The sequence below is a fragment of the Natrix helvetica genome (genome assembly GCF_964273705.1).
Source record: "Natrix helvetica genome assembly, chromosome: 1".
NCBI lineage: Eukaryota > Metazoa > Chordata > Lepidosauria > Squamata > Natricidae > Natrix > Natrix helvetica.
In genome coordinates this window covers 257,684,506-257,710,481 of record NC_138548.1, presented here as the reverse complement: position 1 = coordinate 257,710,481, position 25,976 = coordinate 257,684,506, and the positions used below count along the sequence as shown (strand labels likewise).

The window sequence follows — 25,976 nt, the reverse complement described above, 5'->3', positions numbered from 1 at the left end:
TAATCTAGTGGGCATGTACACAGACACCTCATTGTAGAAATTGGAATGATCTAGATTCTAGATCTTGCACAGTCTCCATCTTTTCAGCTTTGCAGCCAGAGGGGAGGGAGGCTAGTTCTGCACGAGTGGTGTGTGCACTCCATTTACACAAGTGAGCACACATGCACTCTACTTGCACAAATGGACCTGTGCAGTGCGCACATAAGTGGAGCTGCATATGTACGCTCGGCTGCCACTTCCCCGGTGCAGTTTTGGGGACCTCTGATAGATAACTCTTCCCCAAACTAAATTATCAAATAGATCTTGCTTTAAAATTAGGCTCCTATTCAGGGAGTCAGTTTGGAAAAAAACATTGCAAATATTACTTGAGCAGGTGATTTGGGGATCATTTTACATCAGTGAACTACTTCAGCCAACAATAGGAAGAGGAGGTGATTTGAAAGTTGCTACTTTATAGTGGGCTTAGTAGGGCTGGTGTGGGGAAGTTCCTTAAGTCAATGTTGATATTCCATTAGCTGCTCATCAGCTGAATTGTTCCTTGCTTGTGTTATGAGTCAGCTAAACTACCCCTCCCTGAAAGCCCAGGCAGCCGAGAAACAAATACACAAACGAAAAGAGGTGATGACTAAGCATAGTACGAAAGAGTGGCAATTTTCCATTTGCTTCTGTACAACATCTCATTAAGGCAAGATTAATGGGAAGCCTGAAGCTTCCCTGGAGACGAAGGTGGCAGCATTTGCAGACACTAAAGGCCACATGCTCCTTCTCACCTGCATCCGAGAGTGTAGCCCATCAATTGACATGAATGATTGGCTGTGGATGTGTGTTTATTCATAAGTTTCAACCAGTAATCCAGATCTAGTATTCCTGTGCTTTTTTTAATGAAGCAGCACCAGGGGAAAGTATCAGCATTGCTTTTTAACTAAAAGTAATGAAAAATGCAGGTTGTCAGGAAAGGAGAAGGGGGAGGAGGTAATGAAATAGATTGCTTGGACTTAGCTTTCAATTGCTTAGCATGCAGTTGTACTGCTATCTAATAAATTTAATCATAACTAATGGAATCAACTGCTACCTGTCTGGAATAGTTTCTTGTTAATGCTCTGATGCTTTGTAAAACAGCTTTTTAAAAAAGATCGCCCACCTCATATTCTCACCTGGCTTTGGTACACTGCTGCTTTATGGGAATCTGTACCCTGCTGCAGATACTTTCTTGGCTAAAAAAATTAATGCCAAAATAAAAACATGTTTGGACTATTATAATTATTGGCTGATTTCAACCTCAGTTCCTTTTAGCCCCATAGTGGACATCTGGGTGATGCTATTAGAAGTTCAAATAAAGTCAGGAAGACGATGCCTGCTAGACATCCTAGGACTGGAATACTGTTGCTTCTACCCAGGCAGATCCCTTTTAGATATGGGGATCACAACTCCATAATTTTCAGCCTCATGTTTATTTATTCATAGCTGAATGATATTGAGGGAGGAAACAAAGATAAATCCTCACTAGCACATTTAATTGAAATGTCAAGAAACTTGGCCAGCCCTGGATTACAGAAAGGGATCTACTAAGCAGGAACTCACAAACCAGGCCAGATGAGACGAGACGAGGCCATGCCATGCCATGCCATGCCATGCCCTGCCCTGCCCTGCCATGCCCTGCCATGCCATGCCATGCCCTGCCCTGCCATGCCATGCCCTGCCCTGCCCTGCCATGCCATGCCCTGCCCTGCCATGCCATGCCCTGCCATGCCATGCCAAGCCATGCCATGCCATGCCAAGCCATGCCATGCCATGCCAAGCCATGCCATGCCATGCCAAGCCATGCCATGCCATGCCATGCCATGCCAAGACATCAAGGCATTTTCTGACCACCAAAAGGATTGCCATTAAACATAAATGTAGGACTGAGTTACAAAAATTGAGGCCCACTTCAGTGTACAATAGGGAAACGGAAATTTAGAGTCCAAAAGTGGTCAGAGCAATAGATCAAAATATCTGCTACAAGGGCTCCCTTCTGAGGGATGACAGACACAAAATAGTAGTTAGGAAGACCTTGCTTTTCACCATCCCCACTGTACCTTCTCCATTTTGATTTATTATTTTTAACAAACTCAAATTATTTCTTTTTTTTTTACTACCTTTGGTATTTTTTGCAAATCTCAGGTCATTCTGAGCTTTAACATTTTTCACAAAGTTTCTACAGGCATTGGAGATTACCTTGTAATCTTTATGTATGATATGCCTTTCCCCCCATTTCTAGGCATGCCCCCCCCCTTTTCAAAGTTTTTAGAGAGTTTTGCATGTATCCACATTGGCTTTATTATATTTTCCCCATTTTTTTTCTTCATATAGGAATTGTTTGCAGAGGCATCTTCAGGATCTGATTTCTTAGAATATTCCTATTCTTCCTGGATACTTTTCTCCTTCAGGATTTGAAGCCGTTGGATTTGAAATAGCTTCCCTCTGAATTTTCAGAATTTGCTGTTCTAATATCCAATATACAGATCTGACTCTCTTCACTTCCTCCTCCAATCTGATGCCACAACTTTGAGGATAGTACTTTCCCACAGAGTGGCAGTCACATTCACTTCTTCATCCCCCCTCCCCTTTGATGGTGAGATTTAGATCCAGGGCAGCAGAACTCTTTGTTCTTCCTTCCGCCTTCTGACAAATGAAGTTGTTGTCAGGAAAGAGAATAATTTGTTGGCAAATCCTCAGCAGATGTCAGGATAACTGAACCTCCCATTAGCACTACTGCATGCCTTTTTGAAAGATTGGCCAACTGATGCAGAAAGACCTCATCTGTTCTTCTGCCTGCCCAGGTGGTCTATAATAAATTCTCACAATCTGATTGCCTCCTCCCCCACCTCTTTTATTCTAACCTAAATACTTACCGTGCTCTGATCCACACATTTCTATACAAGGATATGTTTTTTTCTTTACATGCATACATGCAACTCCCCCTCCCCTTTTCTTTTAGATTTGTTCCTGTGGCCTTCTGTTGCTATGTGCCAATCATGCACACCGTCACACCTGGCTTCGTATTTGTCTTCTCAAAGTAGGATTTCTAGTTGTTTTCTTCCCCTACTCTGGGCATTGGTACAGGAACACCTGAATACCACCAACTGCTACCTGGATTGTAGATGCAGAAGTCTGGTCCCTGATGAGGCCTTCTCATTCCTCTTTCAATGTTCTCTTTTCTTGGCCCCAGTTTTGGACCCTCTCCCCTTTTATTATGGTCTGATCCCACCCTGATGAAAATGGCAAGCTGCCTGCCAAGCATTTTTCCCTGTTTGGTTTTTATAAGATGTACTATATCCAGTCACTTCCTGGAGTCCTTTATGAAGGTAGTGCAGGCCATTGTCTGGAACATAAAGAGTTTTCCTAACAATAATATTTGCATAGCCAATTGTGCATTTCTAGGATCCTATTTCCTCTTTGAGACATTTTTGCTTTTTCACTGGAAATATAGCAATCCAGCCCACTTGGCTTGTGTGATTTACAGAAAATCATCTTGCACATGTTACATCTTAACTTTAATAATAAACTTACTTTAATAAGTCCTAGTTTCCTAGCTAGAACTTGAATGTCCAAAGAACATTACTCAAAAATGTGAATCCTCCCCCCCACCCCCACTGCCCCCAAATATGTCTGTCCTCCTGCACTTCTGAATCAGCATCGAACCAACCATTGGAGAAGCTCTATCTAGGCTAGTTTTATTTGTATTTCAGAAGACAGAAACAATAGAGAATTATCAGAGAAACAGAATACAAAGCAATGATGCTTTGTATAATAAAGGAGTGGGTAGTAAATCTTTTTAGCATTATGATTTAGGAAAGATAATGAAAGGAGATTCACATCTCAGTCAGTTACAGTGGCATCTGGTGGGGAGGAAGTGTAAAAGAGAGACAAGCGAAGTCAGAGTGATGACAGCAGCATTATGGCATCAAACCAAGTCCCACTCCTGATCTCCTTAGGTCATGATGTTGCACATAAGCCCAAGAGGGCAGACATTTTCATCTCCTCTGTATTTGCAGTAGCTTGAAATGCTGCAGATGAGCTATCCTTTAAGGAGGATGGACACATTTATGGTAGATGAAGCTAGCAATGCTACCTCCAAATTCAAAGGTAAGAGAAACCTGCTGCCTTCATGGTCTTCCTAGGAATTTTCTGATTGACCAGAGGATGAAAGAGGTTTTAGAGCAGGGATGTCAAACTCGTGGCCTGTGGGCCGGATGCGTCACATACTGGCCATGCCCCCACCTGGTTTGGCGAAGGGGGAAAAATTCCGATACGTCACATGATGCCGCCATAACGACGTAAGTTTGACACTCCTGTTTTAGAACATGCTGCAAGTCCTACTATCTTCAGAAGTGGACAGTGTGAGATGAATCAGGCAATGGTAGCAGTCTCCAAGATCCTGGGCTTAAATCAGTAATTCCGTGGAACTCTAGTATGTCTGTCATGTCTGGTGAATATAGGAAGTCCCATAGTGAAAGCCGTTTGAGCAGTATTGTTAAATTACTCCTCTGCCTGAAAAGAGTTGTGCGGATGGAAAATAGTTACAAGTATAATGTGTTGAAATGTATCTCAGCTAAATCCTTCTGGCAATGCCACTCTCAAACAAAAGTTGGGGTGATTTATCTGACAGTGAAGTCTACCTGGAGCTGAAACACTTTCATTTATTTTCTAGCAAGGAACGGTGACATCTGTGTTAAGATCACAAAGACAGCAGTTTGCTGTATTTCTGATTTTGTTAATCTATTATCCAGGTGGATTAACAATATGAATGTGTAGATGCTAGCAGCAACACCTTTTGGTACCAGCTGCAATATGCAACAGCTGTATCACAGAAAGAACCTTTCATATTGCAGTGTGGCATCCATTTACAGTTTTGTACAAGAGACGGTTCTTTACACATATCTGTAACTTTAAGCATACAGCCATTTGAAAACTAAATGAATACTCACTGCAGCTGGACTTGAATGGAGGTCTTTACTTTCTTACAGATTTCAGTCAGTGTGCAACAAAATTCTGGGGGAGCATTGAATTCACTCACTGTAAAGTGCTTTATTCAGTCTTCATTGTGTGCTATTGTCTATTTTGGAAAATTGCAGTGGATAATTTTTACTTCTAGTGATTTCTAGCCAATCCCTGTATCCAGATCAGAGGAGGCATAGATTTCATTCAGTTCATCTAGCAAAACTATAGCTTGATTTTTATTTATTAAACATCAGGAAAACATTAAAGGGGGGAGGGAGGGAGGGAGGGAGAGAGAAAACAAGGGAGCAAGCAAGAAATGATTAGCAAGTAATGTATGTATTATCTATATATCAAAAGGAACGGAACTTTCTAGAACCACTGAAAACAATAGTGTAGAAAATTAGCATGGACAGTCCCAAAGGCGTGGCTTTTGTTCGTTCTGCATTTAAATATTTTATATCTAGAAATGTGGCAGAATAGAGAAGGAAATTATACACCAAGTGATCCTTCCTCTATTCTGCTCCATGAAGGAACAATTTGATGGGTGAGGAATGATGCGTCCAATAGCCAAACTAGCAGCACATTTTTTACTTGAAATGATGTTCCTCTAGCCTGCTTTTTAAAACGTCTAAATATTTGCATGTGTAGTCATGATACATACTATTAAGTTTCCATCTCAATGCATTTTTCATTATTTTTCCATTTTATTGACAAAGAACCGAAATGGATTAACCCAAGATCACTGAGCGATCCACATGAGTTGATGAAATATCAGAGCTCGGGTCCAATTCTCTGACCATAATTCTTTAAAATAATTTAGACAAATTCTTGGGCAACGAATTTACCTAAATTGGCTTCTCTGCCATGGTGTCCCAGTAGATACGTATACTGGGACTCCAGATTCATGAATATTTAGCAACCTGGCTGAGAATGATGGACTTTGGGTGAATTGTCTTCCATTTTAAACATTGTTGAATGCACTGCTTATATTATTACTCTATTAAAAGTTCACTCAGGTGTTTTTAAATTGTAAACTGCTGATGAGGTGAGAAGTGAGAAAAGGATTTATGTTGACATTGACCCAAACCAATCAATGCAACACCCTCCAGGCTTATAGTGAAAACAACATGCTGCTGCTTGTCCAAATTATTGCAAATCAGTATCTTGCAGTATCCATACTATTCAAATATGTATGATTGTCTACAGTTCTTACCCAGATTCCGTTAGGATTGGGGTAGGTTATTAATAATGTAAAATAACTAAACAGACAAGTGAATCCAGCAAGCAAGCATGCTCAGAATGGGGATTGTTATATTCTCCCGCTGGCTACGTGGGTACTATGTATCCATTTGATAACTTCAGCATTTGATTAACAAAGGGTGGATGGAATCACTATGATTGATATCTATCTATCTATCTATCTATCTATCTATCTATCTATCTATCTATCTATCTATCTATCATCTATCTATCTCTATCTCTATCTCCATCTCCATCTCCATCTCCATATATATATATATTTAAAACTTGTAGTCAAAGAATGCTCACTAAAGGTTCTTTATCAAGGGAGGCACTGAGATTCAATTCTGCATCTTTTGCTCTTCTACCTAATTCTATTAATGACTTGGATGAAAGAAGTGCCGGAAATAATTAACAAATTTATAGATGACACTAGGTAGTTTTGGATAGCTTTTACTCTAGAAGACAGAAATAAGCCTTGGTAAGTTAGTAATGGGATGTGGTGGCTCAGTGGCTAAGCTTGTCGATCAGAAAAGTTGGCAGTTGGGTGGTTCGAATCCCTAGTGCTACGTACCCTAGCGCTCCCATTACTTCTCCCAGCTGCTGCCAATCTAGCAGTTCGAAAGCATGTAAAAATGCAAGTAGAAAAATTGAGACTACCTTTGGTGAGAAGGTAACAGCGTTCCATGTGCCTTCGGCATTTAGTCATGCCGGCCACATGACTACGGAGACGTCTTTGGACAGCGTTGATTCTTCAGCTTTGAAACGGAGATGAGCACCGCCCTCTAGAGTCGGGAACAACTAGCACATGTGTGCGAGGGGTATCTTTACCTTACCTTTAAGTTAGTAAAATTGCCCGAAAAAAGCAGGAAGAAATTTGAGTCAAATAATATACTGTACTTCAGAAACAGGAATTAAATACACAGAGATAGGATGGATTTCAGTGTTTCAGTGGCTTCTTCCAATTCCTTGATTTCCTTCTAAACTCTTTAACAACCTATCCTGGCACTCAGGTCAAAAGCAGTTTTTAAAATGGATTTCATAAACAAATGTTTTGGTTTTGTTTTTAAAAAAATATCAACGTCCAGTGAGTATCAGAGTAAGAATCCTTGTGTAGAGTGTCATTTGCTCTGCCAGATTTCTTATATCTGTTGAATGGGCAGCATATTATATGCCTTTCTTCTTGGTTTGATCTGATAGCATTTGCTGTTAATAGCTGGTCCATACTAATGCTTCCATTGGCTTTAAAAATCTGCATTCTCTTAAGGTTGCTGTCTAGCAAACTCTGGGGTCGGTCCCATGATGGGTGGTGGGTAGGATTCTGCTTTGGAACTTGCCATTGTGTGACAGAAGAGGACTTACACAAGCCATTTCCAGCTGAATGTTTCTTTTTAATTGCTTTAGGGAAATGCTATCTGTGTCGTATTCCGATATGGAAATGATAAGCTCTTTTTAATAGCTTTACTGGAGTTAATGAAAAGCAGGAATCAACTGCATGATATGGACATAAAGAGTTTTTACAATGGCTTCTTTGTCAGTATGTTGCATGATCCAGCTCTGACAAAGTTTCAGTGCCACATTTGTGTTTGAATACATGATATGCCAAACTTATGTTCTGTAACGGAAGAAACTAAACACACAAATTCAAGCAAGAAAGGACTTTACAAAGGACTTGAGAACTTAGTCTGATTGAGTACATTTAATTGTTATAGATTTCACCAGAAGGATCGAGCTTCGGTGCCTCTCACTGAAATCAGTGACATTTTAGCCTTGGCTACGCATGGAGAATGGAGTTCTTCAGTATCCACGTTCTCAGCATTCTCCTCATATAAACTAGTTGGTCAAAAACATTTTGTAAGCAAATCCTAAGATACGTTTGAGTTCGTCAAATCATAATATCCCATTTGATTGTATGAAGACGGATTAAGAAGTCAGAGCATGACATAGTAAATATGCCATGCAGAGCCTACATTCACATAAGGATCCTAGTTCTGCTCAGTGACTGGTCAGCCAGCAAGATTGATTTCATCAAAAGTACATGGGAATAGGCATGAGACAGCTTCACTATGTGGTTTGTTGCTGTTGGTGGGTTAGTCCCAATATGATTGCAGCCACAGGGCACGGCAATGGCGCTTCATGACCCAAATCACCTTAACTGATACTGGCTAAAGATTCATGAGGCAGACATTTCTCTGAGAATTTTCAGTTAAGGTCCATGTTTAAACTCCTCCCGCAGCTGCAGACATACATTGTCGATTTCAGGCCAGGCTGATCTTTTCCTGGTTATGCCTATTTTTCCATATCATGTAAATCTGAAATCTAATTGGGCTTTTTCAGTGTCCTGCAACTTGGCTGAAATGCCAAAAAAAATGTGATCGGTTCTCACGCTTAACAAGCGGGTAATGGCCCCAAGTCACTAGAGGGATTCATTGCTTTACAAAGCATGAGTCATAATATTTAAAATTCAGAGTGCCATCCCAGGCTTTAAAACTTCTCTCTCCGATTAATAGCTCTAGAGGTTACTCCATTACCAGAAAAATAAGGAAAAAGAAACCCCATTCATTTTCATCTCACAGGCTTGGTCTTTTTCTTCTCCTTTTCAGATCAATCTGACAGAAATGAAGTCATTTGGATCGCCACCGTCTGCTGTCAGCAATGTTGCTGCTGCCGTGATGGTACTCATGGGTTTGGGTGGTACGGTCCCCAAGGACAGGAGCTGGAAAGCAGCTAAGGTGGCCATGGCCAAGGTTGACAGCTTCCTAGACTCCTTGATTCACTTCAACAAAGAGAATATACATGAGAACAGCCTCCGAGCCTTACAACCTTATCTTCAGGATCCAAACTTCAACCCAGAACTGGTGGCGTCGAAGTCCCATGCAGCTGCTGGGCTCTGCTCCTGGGTCATCAACATTGTGCGCTTTTACAATGTATACTGTGATGTTGAGCCCAAGCGTCAGGCTCTCAACAAAGCCAATGCTGAGCTTTCTAACGCCCAGGAAAAGCTGACTAACATCAAGGCCAAAATTGCAGTAAGTCTGAATGCAAAAAAGCAACCTGGGAAACAAGTGCAAATTGAAATCAGCATTACACCTTGAAATTCTTGGCAGCGGTTACTCTCTAGAGCCTTAAACACAGACTTCTGGCATAAGGAGCTGCTGCAGGAAACCACCCTGCATTTTGCCTAAAGAAAGTACCATGGCTTATTTTAAAACAGGGTGATACTTGTACATTAGTAATATTTAAAACAATAATAATCATGAAGTAATCACTATGCAAGTTAAAGGTTTTCTGAGTAATTAAAATGCAGCATAAAATGACCAGAAAAGTGGTGGCAATTGGCCACAAAATTGTTCTGCCTTTTTTAGACTTAACATTTTAAATTCTTCAAATGCATCAGCCATAGAGAAAGTTCCAATTATTTGCAGCCTTGAGAGCAATTTGGTGAGCAATCCCAAGTCTAGGTGATTGATTATTTAATGACACTTAAGGTTTTGCTGTAAGGCTTTTGGAAATTATTGCTATAGCATTTGTAGTTAAGATGTATGTTAGAGAAGGGAAGATCATGGAATATTTTCACAGAGTTGGCTACTACGTTTGTTAGTTTTGTGAGTGGGACTTTGACTTTCCTTAAAATTAAATTAAATCTATGTATTATAAACATAGACTTAGTGACTCTAAGAATTACATGATAGGTAGAAACCAATATACTTGTTCCTACTGTGTTTGTTAGTAGGCTGTCTACTAGGCTGTTTGCTTGTCAACCAGGCTAAGCAAAGCATTTGTGGCTGAATTTCAGCAGAATTGATATCTTTAGTTGAACAGATCTTCCTCCCCACTTGCCAACTGAATCTTCCATTCAGATCGCCCAAATCTGGAGCAGGAGATTAGAATTTCCTCTGAAGCAGCTGGGGTGGGATGTGATGGGGTACAGAGGGGTTCTGGAGAACTGGTAGCAGAAATTTTGAGTGGTTCGGAGAACCAGTAAATATTACCTCTGACTAGCCCTTCCTCCATCTATTCTCGGCCTCCCGAGTCCCAGCTGATCAGGAGGAAATGGGGATTTTGCAGTAACCTTCCCCTGGAGTGGGGTGGGAATGGAGATTTTACAGTATCCTTTCCCTGGCATACCCACCAAGCCATGCCCACAGAACTGGTAGTAAAAACTTTTGAATTCTACCACTGGTACAGAAGAAAGTTTAGGGAGAGGCCATCATTTGTATTACAACACAAGTCCTTTCATGTGGTGAAAAAGTACCTTTTTCACAAATAAGAGTCCTGCTTGAAGGAGTCAGAAGCTTCTTCAAGTTTTAAGACAGAGCTAATTTAAATGGTATGCTTGCATCTGTGTTACTGTACACTGGACAAGCACACATACAAACACGTGCACACATGTACTTTTAGAAAGGGAGGAAGGGCATTTATCTTATAGAAATTGTAGCTTGGGATTTTAGGAACAATTCTGTTCATAATCGTTCCAAACGCTATTAACAAAGTACGTACCCTTTTCAAATTCAAGTTTATTTCTCAAGTATTGTTCGAGCAGTATTAAAATGATTTAGAGGCACTTAACTTTAAGCTGTTGGTGTGAAGGCTGATAAAAATCAATTGTTAACTTCTTTTGTCACAGGAGTTAAATAATTTGGGAACACTCTGCTTTTGTTTTACAGTGAAGTAGCAAAAATGATCAATTAGAGCGATAGAGATTGGGAGACCCATTGTGAAAGCCACTTCTCAGCCCCTGAAATAAAGCTAATAGAGCTATTTTTGCATGAGCCTTTCCGCTTGGCTTTCTAAATAACTCCCATGAGCAGTTTTGCTCACTCAGGCTATAAACAGTACTGATACATGTGCTTTTAGGCCTGGAATTTTATATCAACGGCCAGAAATCAGTACAAGATGCAAAAGACAATGTAACTTAACAAGCTACGCCTGCCAATATTTCATTTCTGTACAGCTATTAAAGCTATAAGATAGCCCCAATTCCCTTCTGTCTAACCTGATAGAAACAGAGGTAGAAATATTACGAAGTTAAGAATAGAAAAAAGGCAAAGTAAGCTGTGTTGAATGCATACCAATGAATGGTAGCTAGAGAGATGAAACATTTTCTCAGAAGAACACCTGATGTCCACCTGGATTGATGGTCACCAGATTGTAAAATAGTTGAAGAATTTTTTTTCGGATGGGGACATTTTGGCAACAAATTGCCAGATGTTCAATCCAGACTTCCAGCAACTCTGATCCTCATAGTGAGGTTTTCCTGCTGCTGGGATCCTCGAGTTTTCCATGCCAGGAAAACAATTGCTTCTCATTTTCCTCTTTTGGTCAATTCTTACTGGACACGCATAAATTTATAAATGTGTATGCACAGCCAAATGTATGCAAAGTTGCATTAAAAATATACATATAAAGATGAAATATCAAAATGCACCTAAATGCAGGCACAGCAACCAATGTATTTTCATGGCAGGTAGAATTTCACCAATAGATTTTTTTAATTATTATTTTTTCCCTGAACTACCCATTAAACTACCCACTTTATAAATAGCTCTTTACAGTGACCATAATTGAGTCCCGCAACCCAGTCATTAAATGATCCAGTTGTTTAGCAGAAAATCATATATCCATGACTTATGATTTTATTTCTGCCTTTGCAAGCTGATTGCAAAGAACATGAATGTTCATCATGTGACTGTGGGATGCTGTGATTGGCTGCAAAGTTCTTTTTATTTAGCACCTCATAGTTTTGAACAGTCACTGTGCAAGTTAGTTGGTAAGCAAAGACTGCACTGTACTGCTTTTTAAATAGGTTCTCTGGTGTACTCTTCAATCATTTTTCCAGTCGGTTGAGGTAAACGGGTTTTACTTATTCATTTGGACTGTTGGGGGACAGAGATAAACTTTTTGAGATAGAAGGAAAAATGATAAACCACTACATAGGTGGACTTATTAAAAAACAAATCCCCACCACCAACCCCCCCCATTCAATATCCAAGCAAAAATAATAATAAATCCCAGGAGAAAAGTAGACAGTTCAGAGAAAGAGAAAAAAATGTAACAAAATGTTTCTGCTAGATTTCAAATGAGAGCAATTCTGCATGTCAATCAAGTGTGCTACTAGGAAAGGCCTATAGCAGAAGCTGCATTATCTTTACTGAGGCGAACTGAGCAACTGAGATGATGGACGTCCTGTGCAGATCCAAAGTACAGAGGTTTGCCTAGAACAAAATTAAAATCAGAAGGGATATACTCTGCTAGAGAAAAGTTGCCTAAGAACGAGTCTGAAAGCTCAGAAGACTAAACCTCTGGTCCCAGTGACCGACCCAGATTGGATTATGCAACATTATCCTAGGACATGTAAATTTGTCTTCAGTCCATTCCTGAGAAGGAAACAGGACAGCTACATTTCAGCTGGCCTAAATCAACAAATACTATTTCAAATGCAAAGCAAGAAAACACTGGCAGAAGTCACATTTATGGTGGGCAGGGATGGGGCAAGCTGAGGACAGTGTTATCTGTTCTTGTCCTCCAGAGACAGTTGATGGCCCGTACTTATGATGGGGCAACCTGGCAGTGCAGATACGTACTAGCTGTCTGCTGTTAACAGCTTAACACCTCTAGGTTTTAAATATTTGTTCAGAGCTGAATGGCCTTGTAGGCTACCTATGTCACTCTTCCCCATAAAGTGAATCTACTTGGTTGACTTATTTTATTAATAATGAAATTATTCATTTTTTGAATTGCCTCTTGAACAAAAATTCCAGTGCTAACTAAATCAGAGGCTACAATGTACTGGTGCATATATTGAAATTGTATTTCTTTATGATATGGCTTCCTCCTTTCCCCTATACCCCGAATTGTAGCACCTTAATGAAAATCTGGCAAAACTAACAGCCAAATTTGAGCAAGCCACGGTGGAGAAGCTGAAATGTCAGCAAGATGCGGAAGCCACTGCAAATACCATTTCCCTTGCAAATCGTCTGGTGAGTATCATTGGCTGAAGCTTCGGGTGGGGTAGAAAGAGTCTTGAAGTATGTGTTTCTCGGTCTGAATGGCTGGAGAAAAAACTAGAAGAGTTTGCAAGTCTGTAAAGTTTTAGGATTTAGTCTAAATGAAAGATAAATATTTCTAAATTAAATCTACACAAGGGAGTAGTTTGGACTTCTATACTGTTTGATTTTTAATGTGCATTATTTCATTCTTTAGTACTGGCAAAGAGAAAATTAAAGAACTGCTAGGTTTTCCCACTTTTCCTATGAATTGGCATGCAGCAGAGCAGGAAAAAGATGATAGGGATCTAATTCATGAGAGTACATAAAAAAGATTTAACACTAATTATTTAAAGTGCATTAAAGATAGTGGAAATGGATTGAATAGGAACATAACAGTACTTCATATAGGTGCATCATATAAGAGCAATGGACAAATCTTCCTTGAAAATGATCACAAATATACAACCCTCCTAACCTTCAAAGTGAGAGGCAATAATTTCAGTAAATACTCTTCTCATATTTAATCATTTATATAAATGTATGGCTAATTTTGCGATGCTTTTTAACAGCATGATAATCATGCATCAGTTCCAGCTGGTATGACAGGAAGGTTTTAATTTGTATTTTTAATGAGCATACAGGATTTTAAAAATCACTGTTCCCTTTTAACTTTGCAATAAGTCTCTTTCAGGTGTACAGTTCTATAGCCTTATATTATGCAAAATATCAAATTTGCCTGTTTAAACTGTTGCCAGTGAATGGGCAGTTTTCTCCAGCTTTCTGGTGATTTTCAATTTCTACTGCTGTAACCCTCAAACTACTGACAATGCAGTGTCTTCTAAATTTACTAACCAACTGTAATTGAGGTTGGGATCACAATTCATAGCTACAAGGGCATATAAAAACTACTGCTGCAGTCTACCAATTCTTTCCAGTCTGAACATAAGGATTGCTTTTTAATGAAATGAAGCCAGTATAACTGCAAGGGCAATGGTTTAAGTGGCCTGTGAATTTCACTGTGTGAGATTTAAGCGTATTCTACCAGGTACTTTATTTCCCTCATTATTTTTGAAATACTTCAAGATGCTTGAAGATATTCTAGTAAAATGTGTTATTAATGCCATGGAATTTACCTGCCACTACAGCTCAGATTGGCTTTTTGCCATAAAGGATGTCATGGCAAATTTAAACTGGGTACATCCATTCACAGTTTTCCTAATTAAAAGTTGAACACAAAATGTCATATAGTTGAATATTACACTGTGAATAGTTAATACGAGAGATCTTTCCTATCATGAGTTTCAGTACAAATCTTAGGCCGTTGTGCATTTTTGCAAATAAAGAAAGCTAATGATTTCCACATTTGTTTACATTTATTTAGAGAGGAATGAGGGTTTAGGCTGCAACTGTTGTAGAAGAGGTCAGTCACTGAAGAACCAGTGAAAATTTGAAATCAGGAAAAAAACAATAAGAAGTAATTAGCATAGAGGGTGAACATGATTAAGACGAAGCTGTTCAAATTAAAGCTTTCATTTTGTGGTCTGGTTGTAGACCCTTTTTTCTGTTTAAGACTTCATATATTTAAACTTTACTTTTTGTCCAGTCTGGCGTGGGAACATGATTGATGCCCCTTTCCATCAATTTTGTCAAAATGACAGGGCACTTAGGTAAGAACAACCAGATGCCTTGCTACACAAAAAGTGGTACCTGACTTGGCAATAGTACTTGTGAAAAGAATTTATTTAGTCAATTTATATTCTGCCCACCTCACTATCCAGAGTGACACTGGGTGGCTTATGGCATAATGCAACAGAAATAGAAATATAAAGACAATTATAACTATAGAAACACATAAAATTACAGCATGAGCCACAGTGTGCTTTAACTGTGCCTTTCTGTTAAACATAAACATGGACAATTTTGAACATTATTCTGTACATCTTAATTTATTTAATGCCTACATTTTAGTAAATGCTTATCTCTCTAGTTCAGAACTGGCATTTGAAGTCCCTTGGTTATTTGTACGTATGTTTATCTGTTTGTAAGAAGATTCATACTTTGTAACTGGTTAGGAGAACAAAGGCCAACTTTGCATTTTGGCACCCTAAATTGACACAATCGGTGATATTCATTCTGACTGTATGCATATGAAGATGAGGTACAATCTGCCTCCTTTGGGTCAGTTCACCTCCTAGAGAGAGAGAATTTTAGTGGTCCAACTGTACCTGTTACTCAGTCATTACTATGGATAAAGACATGCTACCATTTTTTTCCCATTGAGGGTTAGGCAGAGGAAAGGCTTCTGTACTACTTCTTCCTTTTGAGTTTTAAATGTTCTACACCAACACCTGCGATTTTTATTTAACTCAAGTATAAAGTCCAGCTTTTTTAAAAAAAGGAATGTATTTTCCAACAGACAAAGGTTCAAGAGTTAAAATATACTATGTTCCTAAATTGCCTGACTCATCCCCTTTTATAACTGTGTGAAATAGATTCCCTGAGGGAGATTCAGAGTTCCAATGGAGATGCAAGCTGTTTCCATAGCTTTCCAGCAAGTGTCTTGGCTATTTAAGGGGATACATATATTCTAAATTTGCTGCCTTACTGTTGATTATGAATAAAAGATTATTGAAACTAAAAACTATCTCCCCTCTTCTTAAGCAATATTTGTTTCTCTACTATTTCCACAATGATTGTTGTGATGTAAATTCTATGACACGTCAGGCTTGGAATCTGATGAAATCTAATTTCTTGGCTTTTTTTAGGTTGGGGGCCTGGCCTCTGAAAATGTGAGATGGGCTGATTCAGTAAGAGATTTCAAACTGCAAGAAAATGCACTGTGTGGTGATGTCTTGTTGATTACTGCCTTTGTCTCCTATCTGGGTTATTTCAGCAAGAAATATAGACAAGATCTGATGGACCATGCATGGAAACCATACTTAAAGCAACTAAAAGTGAGCAGAAGGCAAATGTTATATTTTCACATGCCTCTCTTTTGAAAGTGCCATAGCTGCTGCTGCTGGCCAGGATGGTATTGGGAAATACTTCTTTAGTTGCCAAAATTTGTTTTGGATTAATAGTTAGGGGGACTTTCCTTTTTACATAGGTTGTTTTCTGTGGGAATGAAGGGTATTTCTTCATCTTCTTTTTCCTCTCTTTCTGGTTTCTAACCTTCATACTGTGACTTGATGCCAAAAGTAATATGTTGCTGCTCTTTGGGGGACGACATGATGAACTAAAGACAGCTCTGCTAAAAGTAGAGCTGACAACAATAGCAGAATGAAATGCTGGCTAGTATACTGGCTCTTTGCAGTTCCTTTCTAGGTAAGAAGAGGAATTGAGATAGCCCACAAGTGCTTCATACAGTTGTTCCTCATCAGGAAACTGGCAGGTTTAGGAAAGATCTAAAATTACAATTAAAACAGAAACACTGAAAACTAACATTAATACAGAGTGGAGCAAAATATTTTAATATGGGAGAGATTGAAGGATTTATAATCAATGGACTCATACATTATATTCCATAGTGTCTATTAGGTCATCTGCCTTTAAAGAGAGACTTTGTTTAAAATATGTTATGAAACAGGAACAAATTTTGCCTGACAATATTGTGACTGATCTGAAAGTACTTTTAAAAATAATAGGCTATAAGAATAAAATGGAGAAAAAACCTATGATGAACACCTAAAAGAAACCAACTGATATTTTAATAATTAAACAGAATATAGAAATAACAAACCAAAAGAGTGTACTGGATAATTTTTCTAATAGGCTTGTCAAATAGGCTTGTCAAAGCTTTGTAGAATTTTATGAGAAGGGACAAATAAAAATTGAAAAAAAAAATCAAGTTCTAAGACAGTGGTGGGCAACCTTTTTTTTCAACTGAGCCAAATCTCGCCAAAACCACGATTGAAATTTATTTTGAGAGCCACATTTTTAAAACCGAAAATACATAGGATGGTACACTGTTTTTAGTTTCAATAAACTCTCGCATTTGAAGCACGCAAGTCTTAAAGCTGTCAAGTTACAAGATCCTTGCACCCCTAACCCTTTAGAAAAAAAAAAACCCTAGGGGTCTTCAAACCTGACAGCTTTAAGACTTGTGGACTTCAACTCCCAGAATTCCTCCTCCAGTCATATTGGATCAGGAACTCTGGCATTGAAGTGTGCAAGTCTTAAAGCTGTCAAGTTGCAAGACCCTTGCACCCCTAACCCTTTAGAAAAAAAACCTCAGGGGTCTTCAAACCTGACAGCTTGAAGACTTGTGGACTTCAACTCCCAGAATTCTGAGAATTGAAGTCCACCAAGGGCATCAATCATATTAGCCCAGGGATCTGCAAAATTGGCTCTTAAGACTGGTGGACTTCAACTCCCAGAATTCTGAGAATTGAAGTCCACCAGTCTTAAAACAGCCAACTTTGCAGACCCCTGTGTTAGCCCAAAGCCTGGTGCTGGGCCTTGCTCCCCCATTGGTGGAGCCCCAAGAAGCGAGGAGGGAGAAAAAGAGACGGAGGCCAAGGAGCTTCCCCCCCCAGCAAAAATCTAACCGGGGAGCCGGGCAGTAGCAAATTAGCCAATCATGTGAGGAAAGCGAGGTCTGACCGGGTGGGCAGCGAAACTCCAGGGCTCTCTGTTCTAATTCCCCGTGAAAACCGTTGCCTCTGAAGCGTTTGCTCTACTGTTTGAACCTTTAAGCGCCCCTTTCCCTTTTTTCTTTTCGACCCACAATGATTAGGGAGGATCCTGAAGTCGGGCGGGGACAAGAAGCGAGGAGGCAGAAAAAGAAACGGAGGCTAAGGAGCTTCCCCCCCGCCCCCTCCCAGCAAAAATCTAACCGGGGAGCTGGGCGGGCAGTAGCAAATTAGCCGATCACGCCGCGTGGGCAGTAGCAAATTTACCGATCACGCAGCGTGATCGGCTAATTTGCTACTGCCCGCCCGGCTCCCCGGTTAGATTTTTGCTGGGAGGGGGCAGGGGGAAGCTGTGGGTCGAAAAGAAAAAAGGGAAAGGGGCGCTTGTTTTGAAGTGCCCGAGAGGAGGGAGGGGAGCGGGCACCCGGCACACAGAAGAGCCGCATTAAAATGTATAAAGAGCCGCATGTGGCTCGCGAGCTACGGCTTGCCGACCACTGTTCTAGGACATTATTTGAAGGGGAAAAAGCTCAAGGTTATTAAAAATAAAAGGAAGGAATATAAAGTTGGTTTATTTGGTCAAGGTTAAAATTGATATACTGTTATCTTTGGTAATCCTGCCCAGAGTTATCCTTTGGTAAGATGGGTGGCTAATAAATTTTACAAACAAACAAACCTTAATGGATGTTTGCTGGTCAAGATTAAAATAACAAAGGTTTAAGATTTTGTTTATAGATAAGAGATGGGTTATGGGAGGAAGAGATCATTTGTTGTATTTTAAGAGAAGTTAAAATTGTGCTTTTACAATTGTACTAAAATGGTACAATTTACAAAATTACTAAAATTGTTTATACTTGTGATGAAGAGGGAAAATTTCTTTATCTATTTCTTTTCTTTTTCTTTACTATATTCTTTTTCTTTACTATTTTTTTCTTTTCTGCCTCTTCTATTTTTTTAAATTCTTTAATGTTTTAGTATGTATTAGTTTTTACCTTTGCAATTGTAATTCTTAATAAAATTATTATTTTAATATTTTTATTGCAATACGAAATCACATCTTTATTGAGAAGATATGAAAGACCTTTAATGACTCTAGTCCCTAATCTTCTAGCAGTGCTTGATTGGCTTCAATGTGGGCTGGCATGTAGGACTTGCATCTTCTCAGAACTGTGAATATTTCCTTGCAGCAGAACAGCAGATGTGTGAATGTGTTAATTACATTCTTCTAAAGAACAACTTGTAATCATAATCAGATCTTTCTTTACCAAGTTGTCAGATTTGTCTGCTCCAGGCTTCATTCTTCTGTGTCATTGACTGATATCTGTGTACATAAAGGCAAAAGAAGAGGCCGTTGGTTGCCTCCAGCCCGCTGACTTTTGATATATCTGCAAAAAGTTAGTATAGCTATAGAGTACACACTAACTTTCAGCTCACCTACTGAATATTTTAATTAAAATTAAAAAATACAAGATACCACGAGAATAAGAGAAAAATAGTCTAATTACTTGCTTTTGTAAGCTAATTTCTTTTTAATAACCAAGGGCAAACTGTCAAGCCCTTCCATGAAGCCCTTGCCACTGAATTTCTCCCATTGCTCAAGCAGTATGTGGACAAAGTCATTCTGTGCTTCTTCCAACCCCTGAAAACATACATTCCCTCAGCCCTGAATTGGATTGGATGATGAATCTGAATAAATGACCTTCAGCTCATGAAAACATGTGGCTTTTAATAAAATTCTTTAGCTGCAAAAGGTGCTGCCAAATTCTTGACTTTTGGCCACCATAATGTAACAGGTTTCCCCTCCTACAATGTCAGATCTCAAAGCTAGTTGATGGCATTGTAAAATACATTATTGATGGAAATAAGGTCTGAGGTACAATTAAAACCCTATGTGCAAGGACAGGTAAAATAAATCTGCTGGTACATAAATGTGTATTTGACCCTATTGCGGCAATCAATCTATTAAGAGCAAGGAATATTGTCATCCATGTTGTTGGAATGACAATATGAGGGACCTATGTTACTCCAGCTATTTCAGAGTCCTTACCACTTTCAAAAGAAGAAGCGTAAGTATTTTTTGAGGGCAGACGCAAGGAAGCTTCTACTTTATTCTATGGTTCTTAGATAAAAGTCATTAAAGAGTGTTTTCTTGAACATAGTTACCTTCAGGGTCTTGGATTACAATTTCCATTATAACCAGGTCACCTGTGCTTTTTGTGCATAGTTGAAATGCAGAGTCATTACCTTTTGGCTGTAGGTGATCATGTTTTGATTGTCCTAGGTTGCAATTCCTGTCACTCCCTCTTTGGACCCTCTGAAGATGCTCACTGATGATGCTGACATAGCAGCGTGGCAAAATGAAGGTCTACCAGCTGACCGCATGTCTGCTGAAAATGCTACCATTCTCACCAGCTGTGAGCGCTGGCCACTCATGGTTGACCCCCAGCTGCAGGGCATCAAATGGATAAAAGCCAAGCATGGAGAAGATCTCAGAGTGACTCGGATTGGCCAGAAGGGGTGAGCAGGCATGATTAATCAAAACAGGAAGAAAATAATGGATGTGTTTCAACAGTAGCTTCACATCTGAGTATCACATTTGACGTATGTAGTTAAGATTATGGGAGCCAACTATATTTTAAGAAAAACTCTCCAATTTGATGCTATATCAAACTTTTGGGCATGAGGCTGTTTGTTTACTATCAGAATGACAGAAATTTCTGATTAAATGGGGAGGAACTTTGTAGAACTTGTCATGGTTGCTATAGAAACCTGAAACTGAATGGAGAATGAGAAGAAGCTACCAACAAGCTGTACGTCAGAGTGCAGTTTTAAGTGCCAGCGATTTAATCTCTGTTCTGTTCTTTCTGCAATTCAGATAAAAGAATACAGGGATCCAGGCCTCTGAGAGGCAAGGCCTTCCAGACTGTGCTTTTGTGAGTTCTCAAAAGGAAGTTTATTTAGCGTGAGGGTAGAAGAAAGGCATTGGTCCCTTGCTTAGAAGATCGCTTAACAAATTATCTTTGGGAAGATTTAAAAAGAATTCAAAGAGATCAAACTCATAGGGCTGGCTATTTTTAATCTCCTGTTTTGTTCTGTCCTAATGAAGAGACTGCCTTAGATGCATTGTCACTGATTTTAAAAATGATGAAATCCAGACATTTTTATAGTTCTTAATTTTTGTTTAGCCAGTGCTAATAATTTTGCTTATAGGTTTTGTTGCTGTGAGTTTAGCTGGCTATTAGATACATCTGAATCAGCCTGGAAAAGTACGTTTACCCTGTATCTCTCATGATTTGTGGATATCTCCATCTTTCAAACAGTGCATGTTGTTATGCTTTATAAGAGAAACTCAAGATTAATGCTGTTCTTCTAAACAGATAGGGTAAGCCAGGCAATGCTGTGATAGGATAGATTTTATTAAGCTAGTCACTGATTGAAATAAGTAGGATAGCCAAACTAAACTAAAAAAAAGAGTTAAAACATTTACTGCAATTTGTATGCTTTGTAAATCCGAAGAAAGCTCTAAGCAGCTTCCAAAATAATACAGATTTGAAGCAAAATCAGGAATATAACAAATATATGAGTACAACTTTATATAAAACCATAAACAACAAAGCTGTTTCCAAAGAATAATACAGCAAATGTATTAATTAATTTACTGTTTATTACACTTGTATATTAGCCAACTCCCAGTGACTCTAGGCAGTTCCATTCAAAAATGAAACATGCATCTGTGCATCAAATATGAATATGCTGTATGTTTGGTCTTCAATGTTTGTCATTCAAGACAAAGGATTACCACCACAAAGAGGAAATGCTTAATTCAAAGAACCAATGTAGATTTTAAAACAAGTTAAGGAATATATCCTACACAATCTACACAAACAAAAAATCCCAGTAGGAAGAAGAAGTCATAGAAATTAGTCAACTGACATATTTTTTATAAAATGTATTCAAGTAAATAATTCCACTCTTTAAAAATTGTTGAGTACATTTCCAGATTTGATATAATAAAGCTTACTTAGGGGTAAGGAATAAAACTGGTGGAATAGGAATCCGGTAATTACCATTTGAGAGAGAATTGTTAAGTCAGCATAGATCAAATTCCAAGGTCATCAAGAGGATGTTGACTTGAAAAGACAGGAAAAAAATTCTAGAACTTAAACCTTGGAGCGTAGGGTTGTTTCTGTAGCGAGCCAGTGTTCTGGATATGTATGGCTTATTCCTAGTCAGTAACAAAAAGATAAATTTAGTCGGTTGTGCCTGGAAGCCTTCTGTCTTCTGAATAAGGGATTAAGATTGGGAGATTTATAGCCAAACCTGGTATAAAACCTGAATTTTAGTGGTTCATAATAATTAAAAGTCATAGTTGAAGAGCCAAACCAAAATTCTGTCTCCTGGCTGAAATAGTTACATATCTACAGTCATTGGCGATCTTTTTAAAACATAACATTAGTATTCTTTCTTCAGTCTCCTTGCTTAATTTAAACAGTTATGCTTCTGTTATTTATAACTATATACCTAGGCCATAAGGGTTTAGGGGGAACTCATTTTTTTGTTTGGAGGGAGAGAATACATTAGTAGGGTAAAGCTATTTTATGTAACCTAGTATTCTCCAGGAGTATTGAAACTATTATCCTCAGAATTCCCAGCCATCATGGAATCCCAGAACATCCGGAACTCCTCTGGGACTCATGTTATGGAAGTCTGGATTTTTATGTTCTTAAAAAAGATAATGCATGAGGAAAAAACTGAGGTACCTCTCTATTAAAAAAAGCCTTTGACTCCAGTTACTTTCTAAGTCTCTTGAATTTTGCAAAACCCATTTTTTTGAGGAACTGAAATACTGTTCTATATGCTGATCCACTTTGCTTAAGTAAGAATATAACAATAAATACCCACAGCAGGTTGTTGGTCTCTCTCCTTCATAATCATCAACTCCTCCCTGTCTATACCTATAGTAAATGACTTCATCCTTCACTTTACTCTGAGAGTTTCTCAGGGTTTTCCTTAACATGTATCATCCTGGTACTGTATTTCTTAGGTATCTGGACATTGTGGAACAAGCTCTTGCTGCTGGGGAAGTTGTTCTGATTGAGAATTTGGAAGAATCCGTAGATCCAGTGTTAGGTCCATTGCTGGGCCGAGAGACAATAAAAAAAGGAAGGTGAGATGATAGTGAATGACATAATTCTGTGACCATCATCCTCTGAAAGATGTGCATGACATGTGATCTCCTCCCCCAAGGCCTATAATATCAGGGTTCATATACTTTTCTGAAGCCCTCAAAATTGATATTGTAAAACTACTTTTCACAACCAGTCTAAAGGATAAATTTAATATTTATCTATTCGAATTATATCCTACCTTTCATCCAGGAACTCAAACTGGTGTTCATAATCCTCCTTTCTCCTCATTTTTCTCATTGGGCTAAGAGACAGTGGTTGGCCCAAACTCTCCCAGTGAGTTCCTGTAGTCCAATACCTTAACCCAGTCTGGCACACCAATGTATTTGATTTAACGTAATTGGCATAGATTATAGGAGCTGCTGCATAGTACATTTTGTTCCTTTCCTAAAGGACAAGGAAGGCATTGCAATGGTAAATGTATCCTCCAAATAAGTTGGACTTCAAAAACGAACAGGACCTTTATGGGTATCAGTTTATTATATCTGGAGGATATTTTATCGGGGAAAGTTGATTTAGAATGATCAATTCTCACTGGAACACACCTCTGGAATCTAATTAATTATCTTATAATGGCATATGGATACGGCAGGCATGAGTAATCATGCTTGATCTTTTTTCAGGTTCATTAAAATTGGAGATAAGGAATGTGAGTACAACCCCAGCTTCCGACTAATTCTTCATACAAAACTAGCCAATCCCCATTACCAGCCAGAAATGCAAGCACAGTGCACCCTCATCAACTTTACTGTGACTCGGGATGGTCTAGAAGATCAGCTACTGGCAGCCGTTGTAAGCATGGAGAGGCCTGACCTGGAAGAATTAAAGGTAACCAACAGAATCCAAGATAGACTGAATTAATCTCCTTTTGATCGCTCCAACATTATCCATGTTTTAAACTATTGCCTGTATCTATTATCAGAGATAAGAAAAGTTAAAGAAAACATAAACATTCCTAAAGTAGTATTTCTGCAGGTTTGGCCTCCCCACCAGTCACGAAGCTAGTAGAGTTTAGGATAAACATGTTAAATAGATTTTGGGTCTAGTTATAAAAAGGTTTCATGTACATCTGGCCAACTAGAGCCAGCATTTTCAATCTTGACAATTAACATTAAATAGATTATTAATGTAGCTTTATCCAAAGCTGGAAACTCCTTCATCCAGTATTGGGACTATAGCTTTCAAAATTCCTACCACCGGAACTAATTTCATTTCTCAAACCAGATAATTTTTTTTCTCCGATGGTGGCAACACGACTCCTTCAATTAGTACAGTTGGTGACAGCATCATTAATTCTGCTTTTTGGAGTGTTTCTATGACCCAAAGGAGATACACAAAATTATATAGGTCAGGCATTTTATGGCTTTTCTTGCTACTGATTGTTTTTTCCCCTTGACTAAATAAATGTACATATGTTGAATCAATGAACAGCTCAGCAAATGCCATTGCCTAGGTTGTAATAATGCTGAGATATGCAGTAGAACACGCATAAAATGTCCTAAACATAAAATGTCCTAAAGTGGTTACTTCAATTAATTCTCAAGCTGTGCATGAAACATTACAAACTAGAGCCGGCCTCTGAATACTTTAGCAAATTGCGACATGTTTACCAAGAATTTTTGGTTCTACTGAAAATAGTCATCCTTCTTCTTGTAGCTGAACAATATGTTGCTATTGACACATAAGGAGCCCTTGCAATAAATTTGTTTGTGGCTTGTTATAATATAGTTGTTAAACAGTAGACTAGAACACCCTGCTGCCACAGACAACAGCCCCTAGAGAAGAAATCAAGATGGCATAAAGATTTTCCATTCAATGTAGCAAATCATTTCTCTTTCTCTCTCTCTGTTCTCAGGGAATATTGTGTCAGCTAAAAAATAATTAATCATAAGGTCCATTTGTGTCACAGTACCAGGAAAATCCAAAATCTCCAGTAACAATTACATCATTTGCATATTTTAAAATTCAGAAACCTTGTACAAGCTGGTAACATTAGTCTTAAAAATCCAATGCTGAGAGTATATTTGTTAGAGTAACTTGGTGAGTGAGAGCAACTGTATCAATGGATCAAAGAAAGAAAGTTGGGTAAACAAATAGAGAAATTCTATAATTAGTGCTTACAGTATTTGGAGTTCATATTAAACTGTATGACTTTATGGACAACTGTCTCCAAATTCACAGTAGTAGACAAATCAGGAGGAATTACTATAGGTTTGTGAAATGAAAAAGGGCAGTACAAGTAGTCCTAGAGATACAATCACAATTGAGCCCAAAATTTATGTTGCTTAGTGAAACATTTGTTAAGTGAATAATTGCATGTATTGTTAGATAACAGAGTTGTTCAGTGAATCTGGATTCCCCGTTGACTTTGCTTGTCAGAAGGTCACAAAAGCTGATCACATGACCTGGGACACTGTAACCGTCATAAATATGAATCAGTTGCCAAGCGTCTGCATTTTGATCATGTGTCTGTGGGGATGTTGCAACGGCCGTAAGTGTGAAAAACAATCATAAGCCACTTTTTTCAGTGCCGTTGTAACTTCGAACAGCCTCTAAACGAACTATTGTAAGTCGGGAACTACCTGCATTAAATAATTAAAAGGGTAAAATCTTGGGCATTGAAAGTTAAAATATTAAAATTAACAACAAATGGATAAAAAGAACCAATGTGTAAATGGGATGGAAGTGTAATCGTATCCTAATCTACCAGCCACGTCTAAAATCGGGCATCCCCCCCATCAGGGCCTCAGACCAGTTGGCAAAGCCAGGTTTTCAGACCCTTTTGGATGGTCAAGTTGGAGGAGGGCAGTTCTCATATAAACAGTAATTCAACTTCATAATGCAAGGGGATATATTCTGGCACACCTTTGTGCAAAATCCATATCTTGCTAGATGCACAGGAGGAAGTCCATGTTTTAGGAAATGGGGGATTTAATAATTAATCAGGC

General features: G+C 38.7%; 1 protein-coding gene across 1 annotated transcript in view; it reads left to right on the top strand.

Annotated features, from left to right (window-relative positions):
- DNAH9 (dynein axonemal heavy chain 9) overlaps positions 1–25,976 on the top strand; it is a gene marked incomplete at its 5' end in the record, with an annotated part of 234,306 nt that overhangs the window by 136,588 nt on the left and 71,742 nt on the right. The window contains 6 exons of the mRNA XM_081938079.1: positions 8,826–9,251; positions 13,083–13,202; positions 15,977–16,165; positions 20,124–20,359; positions 22,887–23,009; positions 23,652–23,856. Coding sequence (XP_081794205.1) covers positions 8,826–9,251; positions 13,083–13,202; positions 15,977–16,165; positions 20,124–20,359; positions 22,887–23,009; positions 23,652–23,856 — 1,299 coding nt within the window. The remainder of the gene's footprint in view (positions 1–8,825; positions 9,252–13,082; positions 13,203–15,976; positions 16,166–20,123; positions 20,360–22,886; positions 23,010–23,651; positions 23,857–25,976) is intronic.